This window comes from Acanthochromis polyacanthus, chromosome 5 (assembly GCF_021347895.1).
Source record: "Acanthochromis polyacanthus isolate Apoly-LR-REF ecotype Palm Island chromosome 5, KAUST_Apoly_ChrSc, whole genome shotgun sequence".
In the NCBI taxonomy this organism is placed as follows: domain Eukaryota; kingdom Metazoa; phylum Chordata; class Actinopteri; family Pomacentridae; genus Acanthochromis; species Acanthochromis polyacanthus.
In genome coordinates, this window is record NC_067117.1 from 15,530,926 (window position 1) to 15,547,606 (window position 16,681).

Consider the following 16,681-nt stretch of genomic DNA (forward strand, 5'->3'; position numbering starts at 1 on the left):
TTCACTGTTGGAATTAGTTTATGAAATAATGTCTAACAACAATGTGAACCAACATAAAAACAATGTTAAGCAATCATATGAACCCAAGATTTTATGATGCAGGTCAACTATTGCATTCCTGTTACATCTTTTTATTTATTGGATTGTTTTGCTATTTTCATCCATCCATCCATCCATCCATCCATCCATCCTCTATACACCGCTTTATCCTCATTAGGGTCGCGGGGGGTGCTGGAGCCTATCCCAGCTGACTCGGGCGAAGGCAGGGGACACCCTGGACAGGTCACCAGTCTGTCGCAGGGTGTTTTGCTATTTGACAAACCCAAATGGAAAGTTTATCACAGAAGGCCAAAATGCATGTGTGAGTCTTCATTTGAAAGCCGAAATCTTCTAATTTTGGAAAGTTTCTTATTTACCATCGGACTAAACTGCATTAGTTCAAATGTAGCCAGTCTTGTCTCATCTCATCTACAATAATTTATAATTGAATAAAAATAACTAGGACATGGTTATGCCAGACCAATGCACCACACCACAGACCGTCTACAGCTTGTCAACAACAACAGAATTGAATTAAAGACCTCAAGGCCGAAATAATCAAATAAATCCAAGACTTTATGATACAGATGCCAACTTTTGCACTATTACAAAGACAGAAAACCAATCATGACTGTGACTGAAACACGTTCTCAGTTTATAATTACGTGTTTCAGAGTTAATTGTTTAAACTTGTCTTGAAGAATACTTGACTTCAAGATAGAGTAAGTCTGTGTCTTTGTGTTTTCACATTATGCCCCTGACACAACACAAGCTGTTTTCTTTCCCCACAGACATTTGAATAACTTTTGAAATAAAAAAGAGCTCATAATACTGCGATCAAACGACTCATACCAGTGTTTTTTGAGTGAAGCAGGCAAGAAGATATATTTCTGTGTTGACACATTAAATGTCACTGTTAAAAAAGTTTTCAGCTTCGCTATAGATCCGTCGACAGTTACAAATTCTAAGATGAGACAAATTTTGAACACACATCTACACAAAAGCTGTTGATAACAGTGTCGCTGATGTTAGCTTCTTGCTCTGTCAAAGAGCTAACGTCGCATTTTAGCGAACAAAAGAGAAAAAAGAAACGAAAACAGACTGAAACATCACCAAAATACTTTTAAAATATTTCCTCTCGAGATTTTAAATAAGAAAGATTGTTGGTAAAACTCTGGCACCTTGTAGCTCATAACAAATGACTATTAAAAACGTATCTGACTTATTTAATAAACAATACAGTGATACAAGGGTGCCATCTAAAGGCCATGGTATAAAAAACAGCATCATCACTTCAGGCTTTTCAGTGTGTAAGTCTTCAACATACAGTAACTCTCCACAGAGGAGCCATCAGCTAAATAACATGATCTTTTCAGTCTCCCTCTCATGATCTGATCGCTTCACTTTATCACCAAATTCTCACTAATTCTGTCATAATGTGCCTGTTTTTTCTCTGTTCTTCTTTAATGTTGACGGAAAACAAACATGCACTTTGGTTCATCCAACTTTTCTCCTCGGCAGAATGAGAAGGTGCAACTTACTCATCATCGTACACAGACACAAACGCTCCTCTTTAAGATGTCAGCCGGAGAGGGACAAACAGCAGAAGACAGAAAAAACAAGGCTGCTCCCGTATCACCTGGATGTGAGTCCAGATGGGCAAAAAATTTCTCCTCCTCAGATGTGGTTTAATGACACAAAGAATTCTTGGTAAGCAAAAACCATAACCCAAACAAATAAAGACACCCCAAAGCCAGCAGCCAAACCTTTGGCACAACCAGTCAAGTCAGAGAGCTTAGGCATCGCGCATGAAAGGATTTTAATACGTTCTTCATGTGGCATCGGTGAGATGGACACCTGCGCTCCGAGTCTACACGACTGTCACTTTCTGGGAAGTGTGTCTTCGTCCTCGCTAACAGAGAGTCCTCATTCTCAGGCTCTCAGAAGCCACTTTTGCTTTTCCAAGCGCAGTCTATTTTTGGATAGTGCAAATTGAAGGACAACACGTGGACCTCTACCCACATCAGAATGGGATGACGACGAAGTGACACAGACTGCTACCTGTTGGGTTTTCCCAAAGCTTGATGTCTGTGTTGGACTGACTTGAGGGCGAAAAGCCAGATAAAATTTGACAAAACATGATCCCTTTATAACCCTGAATCAATCAAGATTACACTGTGATTTGACTCCAGCTGGATTTCTCACTCCAGAAGAAATCCTAAGCTTTTATATTCTGAATGTTTGCTGTGTGAAAGGACCTTTTAGCTCACTGCAGAGCTGTGCACCAACAGATAAAACATGCTAAAACTGCTCTACTGGCGGAAGCCTGAAAACCATTTCAAGGTTTTCACAAAAAGGCAAACCAAAGTGTTTGTCTGAAATCTTATCTGACAGGGCGCGGTGGAGGAGAACTTCTTTGGCAACTCAGGAAGAGCAGAGGAACCTTCAGGACACAGAGCAGAGGGGGGAACTAATTACGAGTCAAACACTGAAATCGGTTCTTGAAGAACAGGAGGCCATTTTTTGTGTGTGTGGCGTCAGAGGAGGCTGGCGGATATCGGAACTTGGCGTAAGTCTTGTCGCTCTCTGACTGGCTGACCCAGGGAAGTCGGATTTTGGTTGCATGGTTGACAATGACATCGTCACAAGAGCCCACATGGAGAGACCCCAGGCCATCGATGAAAAACTCTGGAAAAGGAAAAAAGTCATTTAGCCAAATATTTCAAAACGTCTGCTTTTAAAACCTCACTGAGTCACAAAAAGTCATGATGTGCAAGCAAACTTTCTTCAGACCCATAAAAGTTTATGTTTTCTCTTTTTGTAGAAGCCTTCCAATGATAACAGATTTGCCATATGTAGCAAACTAAAATACTAAATTTAAAGTTACATAACTTGTACATTACTTGTTCATAACCCCAGGTAATTTCTAGGCATCCTCAGAAAAGCTTTCTGTGCAGGATGACACAGCTATAATAATAAAAATGATTACGGGACTGCTGGTCACAGCTGAGTGACTTAATGGTTGCACTGAAACCTTCAGAAATAGATGTTTTTTTTGTTTGTTTGTTTTTTACAGAATCTGGTTACTGCACATGGTTTATTTGTGTAGAAGTCATAAATATGATGTATGGAATAAAAGGATTTTAGCTCAGATTTAGTTAGGTTGTCAGAATGGGGCATCACACATGAGTAGTTCAAGGACTGTTGGCAAGATGAAAATCTAGTGATGCTTTGAGGTTTTTCTATTTTTGGCTCTGATAAATTGTGTGATTTTGGTGATTTTCTTTAACCTGTTTTGTATGTGTAGTTGAGTGAAATTAGGACTTAGAGAATCTGTTGCTTTTTCTGCTCTGATAAATACACATTTACCAGCTTGCTGCTGTATCTACATGTGTGGAATTAAGAAAATTATTATCCTGTGCTCATTATCAGTTACTGTTAAAACTCTGCTATAAACATGTACAGATCTTATTGAGCTGTATAACCTTCTTATTTATCCCTTTAAATGAAGATAACTCTGAGCTTCTTCGCTATACTCACCCAGGTGAGCTACTCTGGCGAGCCGAGGGTCGAAGCCGACCTGCTGGACTTTGTCGGTTCGAGCTAAGAAGAAGTTAATGACCCCGTCGGTTATAACGCAGTTGGGAAAGCCTTGGATGACGTGATGAAATCCTCTCCTCATGTGTAAACAGTCGCCATCCTCCTCTCCGGGCTCAATGGAGATGGTCTGTCTGTAGGTGGCAGTATAACCAGTGGCCTCTCGCACTGCACCGCCCACCTGGACGCACACAAACACACAAAACACACACTGACATCTCTGCAGCGAGATCAGAACGTTTATACTGATTAAAAGAAGCTTTCAGCTCCGCCCCTTACCAGATCCAGAGTGGTCCTTTCTAGAACGTCCACAAGCTTCTCCAGCTTAGTGTTGGCTGTGAAGATGAAGTCATCATCAACCCACAGCACGTATTTTGTGGTCACCTGGGAGACGGCCAGGTTTCGTCCAGCAAACCAACCCTATGCACCGAGACATCAGGGCTGAGCGTCAGAGAGCATCAAGAGCAGACAGATTAAAGGACTTCACGACGCGTTCTGCATTTCCTTACCTTTCCAAAGGGCATGATGTAATGTTCGATGTAAGGCCCGGACATGGTTTTGGGGTTTTCACTGTCGTCAGCGATCACTATGGTGACAGTGGGATAGTATCTCCTGACGCTGTCGATAAGATCTTGAAGCTTGTCGTAACGCAGGAAGGTCTTCGTAGCTATGGTGACGAGGGCGCTGACGTTGTAGTCTGCAGATGACAGTTGGAGGACAGTTGTTTTCTTTTTTGACAGGTACTGTAACTTCAGAACAAGCAGACATATAGTTCAATGGTGAGATGATGGGTTTGGTTCTGTACCTCCTTTGGATCCAGTGTTGTACAGTTTAGGTGTTACACCGTGACGGATCTTGACACTGAAGACGGCTTGATGTCCTTCTGTCTCAAACTGCACTAAAAGACACAACAATAAATGTGATTAGGATCAAACTGCAGCAAATTCACTCTTGTGCGATCCCAGTTAAATGCTTACACGTAATTAAACTCACAGCTGATCATGTACTGTAAAAGGTACTAACTGGACAGGCAGGTCAGAGAGGTAAATAGAGTCTGTAGTTAGTGCATGTGTTCAGGTTTCATCTCTGTCCACCGCTGCGAACCCTCTTGACAAACAAACTGCATTATTAGACTGAAATCTGAGTAGCTCTGCAGCTTTAGCTAACAAAAGGCATCTCTGGAAATATTTGCGCCTGATGATTACACAACAGCAGGTGAGAGGAAATTAAAAGAGGCAACAAAACAAGATAAAACTACAGATGATTTGTAATTTTTCAAAAACATCTATAAGTTTTTTGGCCAAGACCAGTTCATCCTTTCTGGTTGCCTGCCAACTGATCAGAGTGACAAAACAATTGCACAACATCACATAATGAATCTTTTTGCAAATTAAACCAGAAAGATATCATTAATGACCTGTAAAGCGCAGAAAGTTGTATTTTGTTACCAGAGCAAAGTAGCTGTTTTATCTCAGTTTTCTATGTTTAAGGTGAACCGAACTCACCAGATGTTGTCTGAACATTCATATTTATAGCACAAACATGGGAGCAGTATCAATTTTTTCATATAATTTACCAGAAGGTAAATGAGCATTTTCCCCAAAAACATCGAACTGCTGCTGTAAATTTAACCACAGAAGACATCTAATCTAGCCTTTGATTCTCTGCATTTAAAAAGATCTAACAGCATGCAGTATTTAATTAACTTGCAGGCTTTTTTTTCACCAGTTGTGTTCAATTCATTTTAAACAGTAAGAATAAGAGATGTTTGGTTTGTGTTTGAGGTCCCACCTGTGTCTGCAGTGCTGGGATGAAACAATGTGTTTGTGTAGGTGACAAACTGCAGCTGTCGGTTCAGGTTTGGCAGCAGGCTGCTGGATAGGCTCATGTGCATTTCGCCATCGCCTTTGATTTTCACCCCGTCTACCTCTGCTGCCACGTTTAGTGTTCCCAGCGTGGCAGTGATGTTTATCTGAAGATGATGGAAAGCAAAGTAGACGGAATGAGACGACTGCAGACATCTAAAACAAGTCAAAGTAAATACAGACATACTGAAACACTTACTGAGTAATGGTCTCTGGGAAGGTCGTGTAAGGCCAAGCCTGGAAATATTGAAACACATTTAAACCATTTCCTGTGCATACATACTGGAAAAAAACACGTGACTTCTGAATATGACAAACAAGAGTCTGCAGTTTTTACATTTCAGACACACACTATAAAAGCCTTCAAGCCTTTAGCTTACCATGGCATCTAGCTACAAATGCAAAAAAGTTCTGTGTACGTGTTTGTATGTCATATTTGAGCACATGTGGAGGTCCTCATCAAAGAGCGAGGATAACAGAGGTCCTGCAGAATGTAGCACTGGCTACAATCCCAGATTTAATTGAAGATCAATTACATTTTCCATTCATTTATTCAATCATCATGCATTAGAGATTGAATTGACTCTTAGTTTTGTTATTGTCCTCTTTGTTTTCTGGATTTTCAGATTATTTTTCTGATGGTTATTGTCAATTAACTAATTTTCACTTTGACTTCTTCAGCTAACACTCAGTAATATGCAATTACTATTTCATATACCTCTATCATTATTTACTACAATGTATACTTACATTTTTAGTTTCTTGCACATTTTACATTCTACGCGTATAGTTTCCACTAAAGTTTACATTTTTAAGACAGATTTTTCTACTTACATCAATCATATATTTTTTGTACTGCGTACATTTTTAAGATTTTAAATGGGAGCAACTGTAAGCCCTCGGCAATCAAGAGATCAAGGTATTTCTGATTCTGGATCTGGTAAACACATTTTAAATTTCTCCTCACACCTTACAGCTACTTGCATCAACATACAATAGAACAGAAGTCACATTTACTGTGCATGAACTGTGATGGAAATTATGCATGTTACCAGGTGTGCTGCATTTTACTGCTGACAATAGCTACATTATTGCAAAGCATACTTCATATACTGACCGTGTGCTTGCTCATGTAAAGACTTGTCTCTCATCTACTCGTGCTTTGCCAGGTGGATAGTTTGACCCTGAGGACTTGGAGCGCTCAGAAGGCCTTATCTTTCTGCTGAAGGCCCATCAGAGTGCCTCATCAGTGGATAACACTCTGACCTATAACCCACAGAGACTGACCATCACTTCTTTTCCCTCTGCTTAGAGCAATATGAGAGACAAACTTCCTGATCAGATTGACCTTTTGACTCCTGCATGAATATTTATGGTTTAGTGCATTAAATAATTCTGATCGATATTTGCTCTTTTTGTAGAATTCCCAGGATGGTAAGAAACCTGTCCTGCGATTTAAGAGTTATGAAATTGCATTTTTATCTGCTTTAATACTATTTTGTTGTGGAATGGCTAGGAAAGTGAAGAGAGAGTGGGGTCCCTAAGAAGTGGCTACTTACTAATAGAGAAGACCCAGGAAAGCCGATGTGAAATCGGTTGTAGCTTCACCAAGACAGAAATGCAGTATGGAAAAGCTACTCTTAGATTTGGGATAAGATATGATTTCCTCAACACTGCAAGATTAGAGGCAAACTACCACATCAGTGAGCACACTGTCAGGATTCCCTTCCAGCTCCTGCCTGGTTTTCCTTCCGCTCTCTCTCTCTCCCGGCCGCTCACCCGCTAGATGGCAGCTGAGTGCGGCATGGGCTTCAGCTGGGAAATAATCAGCCAATTCTGGTCACCTGCCTCCTTCTCTGTATAAAAGGCCTCTGCTCCCCTCAGTGTTTGTGGGAGCATTGTTTGACATGCCACATGCTGTACTCAACAGAACTCTTTTGGATTTCTTCAGTTTTGGATTCTTCTGGTTTCCCTCCTTCATGGATTTTCACCTGTAGTCTCTGGACTAATCACTGCCAGTTTTTGCTCTGCCGTTTTGCAGTGACCGTTTGGTTGTGAGTACCTTCTCGCTGTCATGGTGATATTGAGCTTGGTTTTCGTTGTGCCTCCTCAGTCTTAGTTTTTGGTTAATAGTAGTCTTGATTTGGACAAAAAAAAAACCTTTTTTTTCACTGTAACCTCTGTGCCTGTCTGTTGGTGTCTGCGCCTGGGTTCTCCCTCAACAAATCCTAACACACACAGTCAATATGAAGTCCTATCAGACAAGGACTCCTCTCTGTTAACCCTCCTGTTGTCTTCATTTACGGGCACCAAAAAAATGTCGTTTCCTTGTCTGAAAAAAATCCAAAAGTTCTTCAAAAACAAAAAAACTCCTCCAATTTCTGAAAATTTGCGAGAACTTCAAGAAGAAAATTCCAATAATTTCTTAAGTTTGCCTTAAAAGTTTTACCAATTAAAAAAAATCCTCCAAATTTGGCAACAACATTCTTGTAAATATTTTCAAAAATGACTAAAAAATCTTCCAAAAAATGACTAAAAATATCTAAAATGATTACATATATATCAGTAAAACTTAATATTTTCTTGAAGAACATTCACATAAAAATCAACCAAAATCCAGTGAATTTTGGTTGGGTTTTTTTTTTTTTTGTGAATGTTCTTAAACATTTTTAACTTTTTTTTTTTTTTTTTTTTCCCCACCAAAAATGTTCAAAGATTTTCCAGAAATGTTGAAAATGTGGGCATTAGAAGTTTCACTGTGAAAATAGATATATATTTTTTTTTCCCCACACCGGGTCAATTTTGACCCACAGGACAACACAAGGGTTAACCTGATGGCAAGTGAACTTGTTGGCTGCATGTCTGAATAAGCATCCTGCTCACTCTTCTGAAAAAGTCGTCAGTAATCTCACAAGCCCAACAGCACTGAACTGCCATTGTAAATGGAAAGTCACATGCTAGCATATCTGAACCCTTCCAGTTGTTTTGAAACTCCCAAAACCACAGCACACCTCGATAATTCATTTGTCCTTCAACTTCAGTTCTGTTACAAACTGAAATGTCCACAAAAATAAAACTTGACTGTGATGAAAGTAGAGTAACAGCTTGGATCAGTGAGGCATACAAATAATAATGAATGTAATGTGTTGGGGTTTTCATGACCAAACTCAATTGAATTTTGTCGCTTCCTGACCCTAACCCTAATCTGGTCGTTCAGGTGGTCCAACTGAAGGACCAGATTTCAGAAAATGACGATGGCATTAAGAAAGTATAAGCATTCCTTTCAGTGCTATCTGTTGAATGTTGGCTAATTAGTTTTGTCAAAACCCATTTTTACCAGTGTGTGCTTTTCTTCACATCAGACAATTGATCTGTCACAAGAAGAGTCAAACACGTAAAACAGTCACATACACACGTTACACAAATAATTATGTTAATCAACAATTCAAAAGTGATGGCTGATTTTGATTATTTAATTTTCAATAAATTTTTATTTGTTACTTTTGTGAGTTTCAAGTGATTTCAGTGAGAATTGTGGGTTTTTCCTTCTTTAACTGAGGGGTACCAACAATTTTGTCCACGTGTGTATCTAGTGTCAGCAGTAGTGCAGTAAATGCAGTAAAATGCTGAATTTCCATCACATAAACCATCTCTAGTTGATTCTCCCAAGTTCTTTAACATTTATTCACATAATCATAATAGTTCTTTTGCATAAATAAATCCTACCTGGGATGATGATTGTTTTCAGGGGCCGTACCTCCACCCCCTGTGTTGGATACTGTAAGGGACTATTAGCCTCTGCAATGATGAGAATGTCTGCAGGCGTCTTTGACCTGTGGGGAGAGTTTTTTTTAATCAGGAAGCTGCATAGTCTACACATTCACAAATACAGACCAGAAAAGCACTCAGAGAGCACAGTACTCTGCCAAGGCTGCTCATTCCTTGTATCATTTCTGACATAAGTCTCGATAAGTCTGCAGCGGTCGATTTGTAGCAGGATCACAATCATGTGATCATTTGTCATTTCTGACCATCCCTGAAACTTTCATGTAATGTTGCGAACAGACAGACAAACCACACAACTCCACCAATAACAAAGAAAGAACAAGTGGAGAAATATGCTTAAAAATCAAGTGTGTTTTCCTCTCATAAACTGTCTGGCACATTGGGGGTATGAGTTTGCCATTTTTATTCCATTGCTGCTGTGTTTTCTTGATGAGATGGAGGTGGAATAATGAATCCTGAGTGGCACCAAACTGCGAAGCAAAGCGGCAGAGCATTTTAAAATGGTGATATGAGGGAACGGATGGCTTTCTCCGTGTCAAAGAGAAAGATATAAAAGTGACATAGAGCTCATTTAGCATGTGAATGTCTCAGATCTGTCTTGACTATACAAAAACATAATTGCCAGAGTATGAAATGTCATATCTCGCTCACCTCTTCTGAAAGCTCTTGTACTCTTTGGCCCGTCTCCTCTTCATTTCCTCCAGCTCCGAGGCCTCAAAGGCAGTGTGCAGCGGGTGAGCTGACACCCGCGGGAATAAGAGTTGAGTGAAGGGCAGGTTTACTCCTCCACTTTCTCCCTCACATACGCACCCATTACGTGCAAGCAAGCTGAACAGATTACCAGACATGTAGAGTCAGGTTTTAGCTCAGATTTTTTTGTGCTGAGGAGTCAACAATTAAAATAAAATACCTCTTACCTCGCCACGCTATCCCTCACATGAAAGGGGATGTTACTTAATCGGTGGTCTAGTTCCGGGAGCCTCTCCTCCAGATGTCTCTCTACTAAAGGCCCCGGTCTCTGCCATACGTCCACTGTGGTGTAGGCCCGAGTCGGCCATGAGTGGAGGAGAGCCAGCACCAGCACCACGGACACAAGGATGGCGAGCAACACGGTCTTCCTCAGGGAGCGCATCCTAAAACCTGTCAGACACAGATGTTGAGTGTCTGAACGGGTGTTATAATTATTCTCAGTCTGTGTAGCTCAGTTTGTGTACTTTTTCATCGTCAGATAAGACACACACAGCAATAATAACACACTTAATTTGGCCCTGTTAGTAAGAAAATGTAGCTGCTGTTGACGATGAGGTTTGTTCTTCTGCTTTGTTTTACTGCAGCTGCAATGAAGAAGGTTTGCCATTTTCTTCTAATGTTTGATCTAAAGTGAGTTAAGTTTACAGTACTGGTCTGACCGGGTTTGATTATGATCGCAACAACAGCATGCCAGTATTTTTTTATTAAAGATGAATCCCCCTCATGCATGACTCATACATCCATGAGCCACATGATAATGACAGAAAAATAAACATGCACGGCAAAAGTACAATACTTTAGAGTCAGCTCCCCCGAAAAAGGTCCCAAATTATATTTTTAGGGGAGCGCTTTCAAGTCAAGCCAAGCTCCCTCTGGTTCCTCTGCAGATCACACACAGAATATTCGTCCTGTAAACACCTTGATAAAATGACAAATCGTTACTCCAGTGTCACCGTTGATGACAAAAACCAGTCTCTAAAAATCCATTTTGGGGTCTAGAAGACGCTAGTATGACGCTTCAGTAGTCTTAGTTAAAGAAGCCAAGAGAATAAAGTCCAAAATATAAAACTCTTTGCTACTATCCCTCCTCTGCAGCTCAGTTCAGCCCACGGAAACAGAGAGGGAAAACATTTAACTCCTGAAGCCCCACGTCAGTCCTGGCTGATGTCGCTCATCATTTAATGAACAAACTGTGGAACACACTAGAAAAAAGAAATGCCATCCCTTAAATCCTCATCGTCATGGTTCCAGAGCTGTCAAAGAATTTTCAGATTCCATGTGGTTCCATTTATGGTGGGGCCACTCACTGTTGCAGGGCTCATGTAGGCAGAAATCACTAAAAAAATGACACTCTAGATGTTATTTACATTTTTTTTTCGCTCTGTATAACATGGTGAAACGTTCTGGCAGGTTAAATGCAGTCAGAGCGATAACCAACAATCAGTCTGCTCTATAATTCATTACCTTTCACCACTTTAGAACATTTGTTTCAAACATGCAGACCAACGGGGACACTCATGTAGCTGCAGTTCTAGTTGATAAAAGCCCACCAGTCCAGCATTAGCCTGCTGGATTCACAGAAGGAAGCTACTATGTCCTGTAACCTCTACATTCAGCATTTTAACAGTTAATAAAAGATAAGTTTAACATCTGGGAGTTGCTTTCCCCTCCTCTCAATCTCTCCTCCATTTTTTGTTCTGTTCCATTCTCTCGTCAACATTACTAGGAGCAGATGCATGATTTTTCGCCACCACACAAAGAACTCTTTCTTATTCAGCTGAGACGAACAAAAGCTTCATTTTTGACCGTCTGTGTCTCTGTGTACACTTGAATTGCTAATGTTGTGGGGACTCAACTCCTGTTTCAAAGTAAGTTTCCAAAGATCATCCACTAGATTTTAGGCTGAGGACTTGGTTTAAGATTAGGATGAGGAAAGTTGTTGTCAAGGATAAAAAACATCTTCATGAGATTATTGTAAGTTAATGCAACGTCCTCTGAAGTAATGGAAACTCAACTCTGTGTGAGCAGGCTTTGAAAAGCTGCTTGTCTCACTGAATCTACAGCAGAGTGATCTAATCTCGCCAGGCACCACTGATACAGAATGGAATTAAATCTCTCAGAACCATTTAAACAGATTAACTTCCTCCCTGCATGTCATGAAATCTTTATGATAACATATACCTCGCTGCCTCTATCCAGTCATTGAAAGGACGACCTCTGAAGGCATCTGCATCTCCAGAAACCATGTAGACGGTCACAGAAATTAGTGAGCGCTTTCCCCATCTGCAAACAAGAAGGGAAAAAAAATAAAAGGTTAGATGTATAAGGTAAAACACATTCTAACACACTCAAAAACTGCTGGGTTAAAACATTTTTTTTTAGGACAGAACATGTTCTGAGTTGATTTGAATCAAATGCTGTGTTTTACCAGTTAACTCACAAAACCTGATTTCTCATTTGACCCCAACTAGTGGGTGTAATTAACTGATTTTCAGTAAAAAAAAAAAATCACCCTTTTCCTGGGGTATGTCCTGTCTTATTACCTTCAAACTTTTTTTACTTCTTAATTTTTAATCGTGATTAATCACACGATTTTCTGAGATCAATCAGAGTTCTGAAGGCAAAGAACCTGCAAAGAACCTACACAGCCACATGCAAACTGCATGCAAAAACAAGCAACCAACCCCAAGATTCACACACAAGGCCTTCTGGCTGTGACAATGATAATAATAATAAAAAGAAGAACAATAGAAGAACAATAAAAGAAAGGAATTAATACCAGTGTATCACTGTAAATCCAGTGGACATGTGCAAGCTTTGTACTGAGTTAATAAAACTGAGTTTAACCGACTTGACTCTAAAAATTCAAAATATAATGAAAATTCTCCCTGAATGAAAACTCAGCCACCAGCATGATCCCAGGTCAGAATTTTTATGGTGATATGAGCTTTAGATTATGCTATTACTACAACCTACTAAATATACAGGTAAAATATTCAAATTAACCAACCATAAAATCCTACCTCCTGTATGTGGTGTGAATGTCTGACTGCAAGTGAAGACTGAAACACTCTGGAGGTTTTTAGTTCCAAAGAACTTCATGTTCAATTGAAAATTGTGTAGGACCATTACATCATCACATAAAAACCCGGGTAAGTGTCAGTATAGTCAATATGGTGCTTTATTAGCTGCTTACAGATAACTGGGGACTTCCCTAAAGGTTTGGGGATGACCAGTTTAGCTTTATTGTGGCAAGATGAAAAACAAAAATCAATACTAGGGAAAGCATGGACCAGCACTGAGTGGCCAATCTGCTGGGATGTTTCAGGATTGTGCACTTTAACATCTCTGACAGGAAATTGCTGGTAAATGGTTGTATTTATATAGCGCTTTTATCCAAAGCGCTTTACATGATGATATGTCACATTTACCCATTCACACACACATTCACACACTGATGGCGGAAGCTGCCACGCAAGGCGCCAACCACAACCCATCAGGAGCTATGTGTCTTGCTCAGGGACACCTCGACATGAGCACGACAGGCCGAGGATCGAACCGGCAACCTTCCAGTTACAAGACGGCCACTCTACCCACTGAGCCATGCTGGTGAGGCTCTTCCTTCAACCCTTAGATGTGTAAGCGGGTCAAAAATGACCCGGTGAGCTCATTTTCTTGCAACATCTTGCAATGACAAGTTTTAATCGTTTCTTTTTCCAACTATTCCTCAAAAAAACATGTTTTTGATATTATACCATTTAATTTTGTAAGCTACCTTTTATAATTTTGAAGAGACTGTAATATTTGTATTACTACCCCAAGCTCTTTATCAATGACAATATCGTAGAAGAGGTGATGCAGTGCACAACAGCTGGAGGAAAAGAGTGAAAAGATATCAACAAAATGGATGTTGACATTCTTCGATTGCTGTTCTGTGTAAAAAAAAAATAAAAAATTCAGTCATCGAAATGTTCAAAATCTGTTACAAAGTGAAAAATGAACACATTTCAAAGATGAAAACATTCTTGTGTGGACAAAAATATAATACAAACAAAAATACAAATTATTATTCTGAACCAAAATGGCATAAAAACACATTGTTTCTAATAGGGGTCATTTCTGACCCACGTATGGAAGAGCATAAAGAAGACAAAACAATATTTGGCAGGAGGTCATAATGTTATGCCTGAACAGTGTACAACACACTGCAGTACTTACTTTCACCAAACTCTTCACAGAAACAATGCTATCACTTCTTTCACAGCCTTGAAAGAGAGAGGCATCTGACCTTTTAGGCAGCTGCTCTCTAATGCATAACATTTCACCTACACATTGAATCTAAAATTCTCCAGTTGATTAATCTCACTTGAAGGAAAAAGAGTGTTCACCGCTGCAAAGTTAATCCACTAAAAGAGGTTTTATGTGACTGTATTAAAAAGTCAGGCCTTAACTCAGGGCAGCAGCCTTCCTCTGGATGAGCTGAGACTAATAATGTATCTGTGACAAACAAAGGCAGCATTTATCACGGAAACACACAGAAGATGAAATGAATGATATAGCTTAATAAATTAAACCACAAAGAGCGGCGCAAATGTGTGCTTTTATGGTGGATAACTGGAGACTGGAGGATAATTTGATTAAATAAACAGGATGGCTCCCAGATAAGACAATAAATCACTGAGTTCTTGAGCAACCCAGCTAAAGCGATATGAGAAAACACAAACCAAGGCTGTGGAATGTGAAAAACAAGGAGAAATGCTGTAATATGTACAATTTTAATTCAAAATAACTGTGAAAATTGTGTGATCTCTGCCCCCTGTGTTTTACAGTGGCTGCACCCAGTCTTCAATGTGCAGGTGGATTAAACATTTTTCTTTTTTATGATAATTAGCAGCAGTGGCGCAATAATAATTAGAAATGTGTAACCAGGGAGGTTCCATGAAAATAAACCTGGGTGCTGTCAGTGGCGCTGCTGCTTTAATTAACCTACAAACGAGCCTATGGTGAGGAGAGCTGTGGACATGCTATTATGCTCCTCGGGTCCCTCCCAAAGTACGTGTGGCAGGATTGTTGCCACACTTGAGTTTCTTATTAGCCCACATCTGCACCACCTCTATATGGAAAACACGAAAAATAATAAAGCGATCCACTGTCCAGAAATGCCCGGCTGCAGACAGGCCTATTAGCCCTACCTTATCGTGAATAACACTGCAGGAAAAAACAAAACAAAAAAAAACACATGCATGCAAAAGCTTGATTGTCTGCTATATACGCTCAAACACATCTCCCCCATCACAAAGATATATTTTCATTTTATCCACAATGTTGGCTCCAAATGCTCCCATTTCTCCTAATGTTTTGTTCAGCAAATAAACTGTCAAATCTTCACCCACAGAGCTGGAAATGATGCCGACAAAAAATGGGGAAAAAATGCCGTGCTGAAGACACAGAAGTGGGCCTTTTAATAGTGCCACAGAAAATCAGCTCACCTCAGTCGAGACGCGCTGCGCTAAGCTGCTTCACCTCCCTCCTTCACGGAGCTCCTAATGCATTTGTTCCTCGGCGGTCTTGCAAATGGGATTTGATGGTGAGAGGAGAAGAGAAAACGACCGGATTGGAGACGAATGAGGCGGCCGCACATCGCAGCACTGCGGGCTGTGGACTGATGCTCCCCCTGCAGCAACAGCGGAGAGACGCACCGCACCTCAGCGCAGCGGTCAGTCAGCGGAGCGGCAGCAGCATCACGGAGCCCCGACAGGCGATCATAACTCAATCCAAGATCACCCTGATGTTAAAAACATCCGGCATCGCATTTTACTATGGATCCCAGTAACAGATCGTGCTTATAGGCAGCAATAACGTGTGCATTTGTGCGTAAATTGGTGCGTGTGTGGACGTTTATTTGTGTCTGGTATCATGTGTGGGAATGTGAGAGCTAAATTGGATTCTCTCACTGGCTAATTTTTACTGCTATTCATTTTAGTGCTTGTGCTAATTTGACACACACTGTATGCGTTTATAGTTTTTTTTGTGCCCAGTTTTCTCTTACCTCCAAGTAAGAAAATAAACCGCATGACTGTAATTTGGCCAAATTAGGTGGCGACACGCCTAGTCCATCAGGGCCAACGCTTCCCGGTGTGAGTTTATTTCATACCGAGACAAACACTGACAGATGCCATGTGCGCAGCTCAAAATCACGATAACACCGCCCGTCCACTCTGCGCCGGTGAGTAAACAAGCAAACGCAGAACCGTTGACGGACGGCGGAATCAGCCAATGACAGTGCGGCGTATCTCGCGTTCACCAATCAGCTGCTACCATGTCAGGAGTTCTGTGTTTTGTTACTGTCAGGCAAATGGAGCGATGAGGAGAGAGTCAACGATGGCTGCTTCCACCGTAAGATGGCTCAAGAGGCTGTACGTTTTCCTCTTGATATGTCCCCTTTGTGTCCCGGCTTTCTTGAACTTAGAGGAGCTTAACGAGATGAAGTACGGGATTCAGATTCTTCCCGACCCCGTCATCCTGGGGCAGGTGGGTGAAGGTGTTAGCTAGCGGATATCTCGTTAGCTAGGATGTAGGCTACCGTTGGCTAGCGTTAAATGTCTTCCTTTAATGCAGCTAACTGACTTAAATAAAGAGCAGCC

At 40.6% G+C, this 16,681-nt stretch overlaps 2 protein-coding genes across 5 annotated transcripts in view; one reads left to right on the top strand and one right to left on the bottom strand.

Moving 5' to 3' along the window:
• b4galnt1b (beta-1,4-N-acetyl-galactosaminyl transferase 1b) lies at nt 1-15,650 on the bottom strand. Its single transcript, XM_022191100.2, has 12 exons — nt 15,527-15,650; nt 12,219-12,320; nt 10,205-10,427; nt 9,939-10,115; nt 9,228-9,334; nt 5,701-5,738; nt 5,428-5,608; nt 4,442-4,534; nt 4,146-4,333; nt 3,916-4,056; nt 3,580-3,817; nt 1-2,727 (listed from the first exon to the last, which is right to left on the bottom strand). The coding sequence occupies exons 3-12, from the start codon at nt 10,417-10,419 to the stop codon at nt 2,510-2,512; spliced, it is 1,596 nt and encodes a 531-aa protein (XP_022046792.2). The 5' UTR covers nt 10,420-10,427; nt 12,219-12,320; nt 15,527-15,650; the 3' UTR covers nt 1-2,509.
• os9 (OS9 endoplasmic reticulum lectin) overlaps nt 15,622-16,681 on the top strand; it is a 15,230-nt gene continuing 14,170 nt past the window's right edge. For 3 of the 4 annotated variants that reach the window (XM_051948206.1, XM_051948208.1, XM_051948207.1), the window contains exons 1-2: nt 15,622-15,753; nt 16,389-16,568. In XM_051948206.1, the coding sequence (XP_051804166.1) occupies nt 15,622-15,753; nt 16,389-16,568 (312 nt within the window). Of the gene's footprint in view, nt 15,754-15,978; nt 16,264-16,388; nt 16,569-16,681 lie in introns of those variants that run through there. The other variant, XM_051948209.1, reaches the window with a different exon arrangement.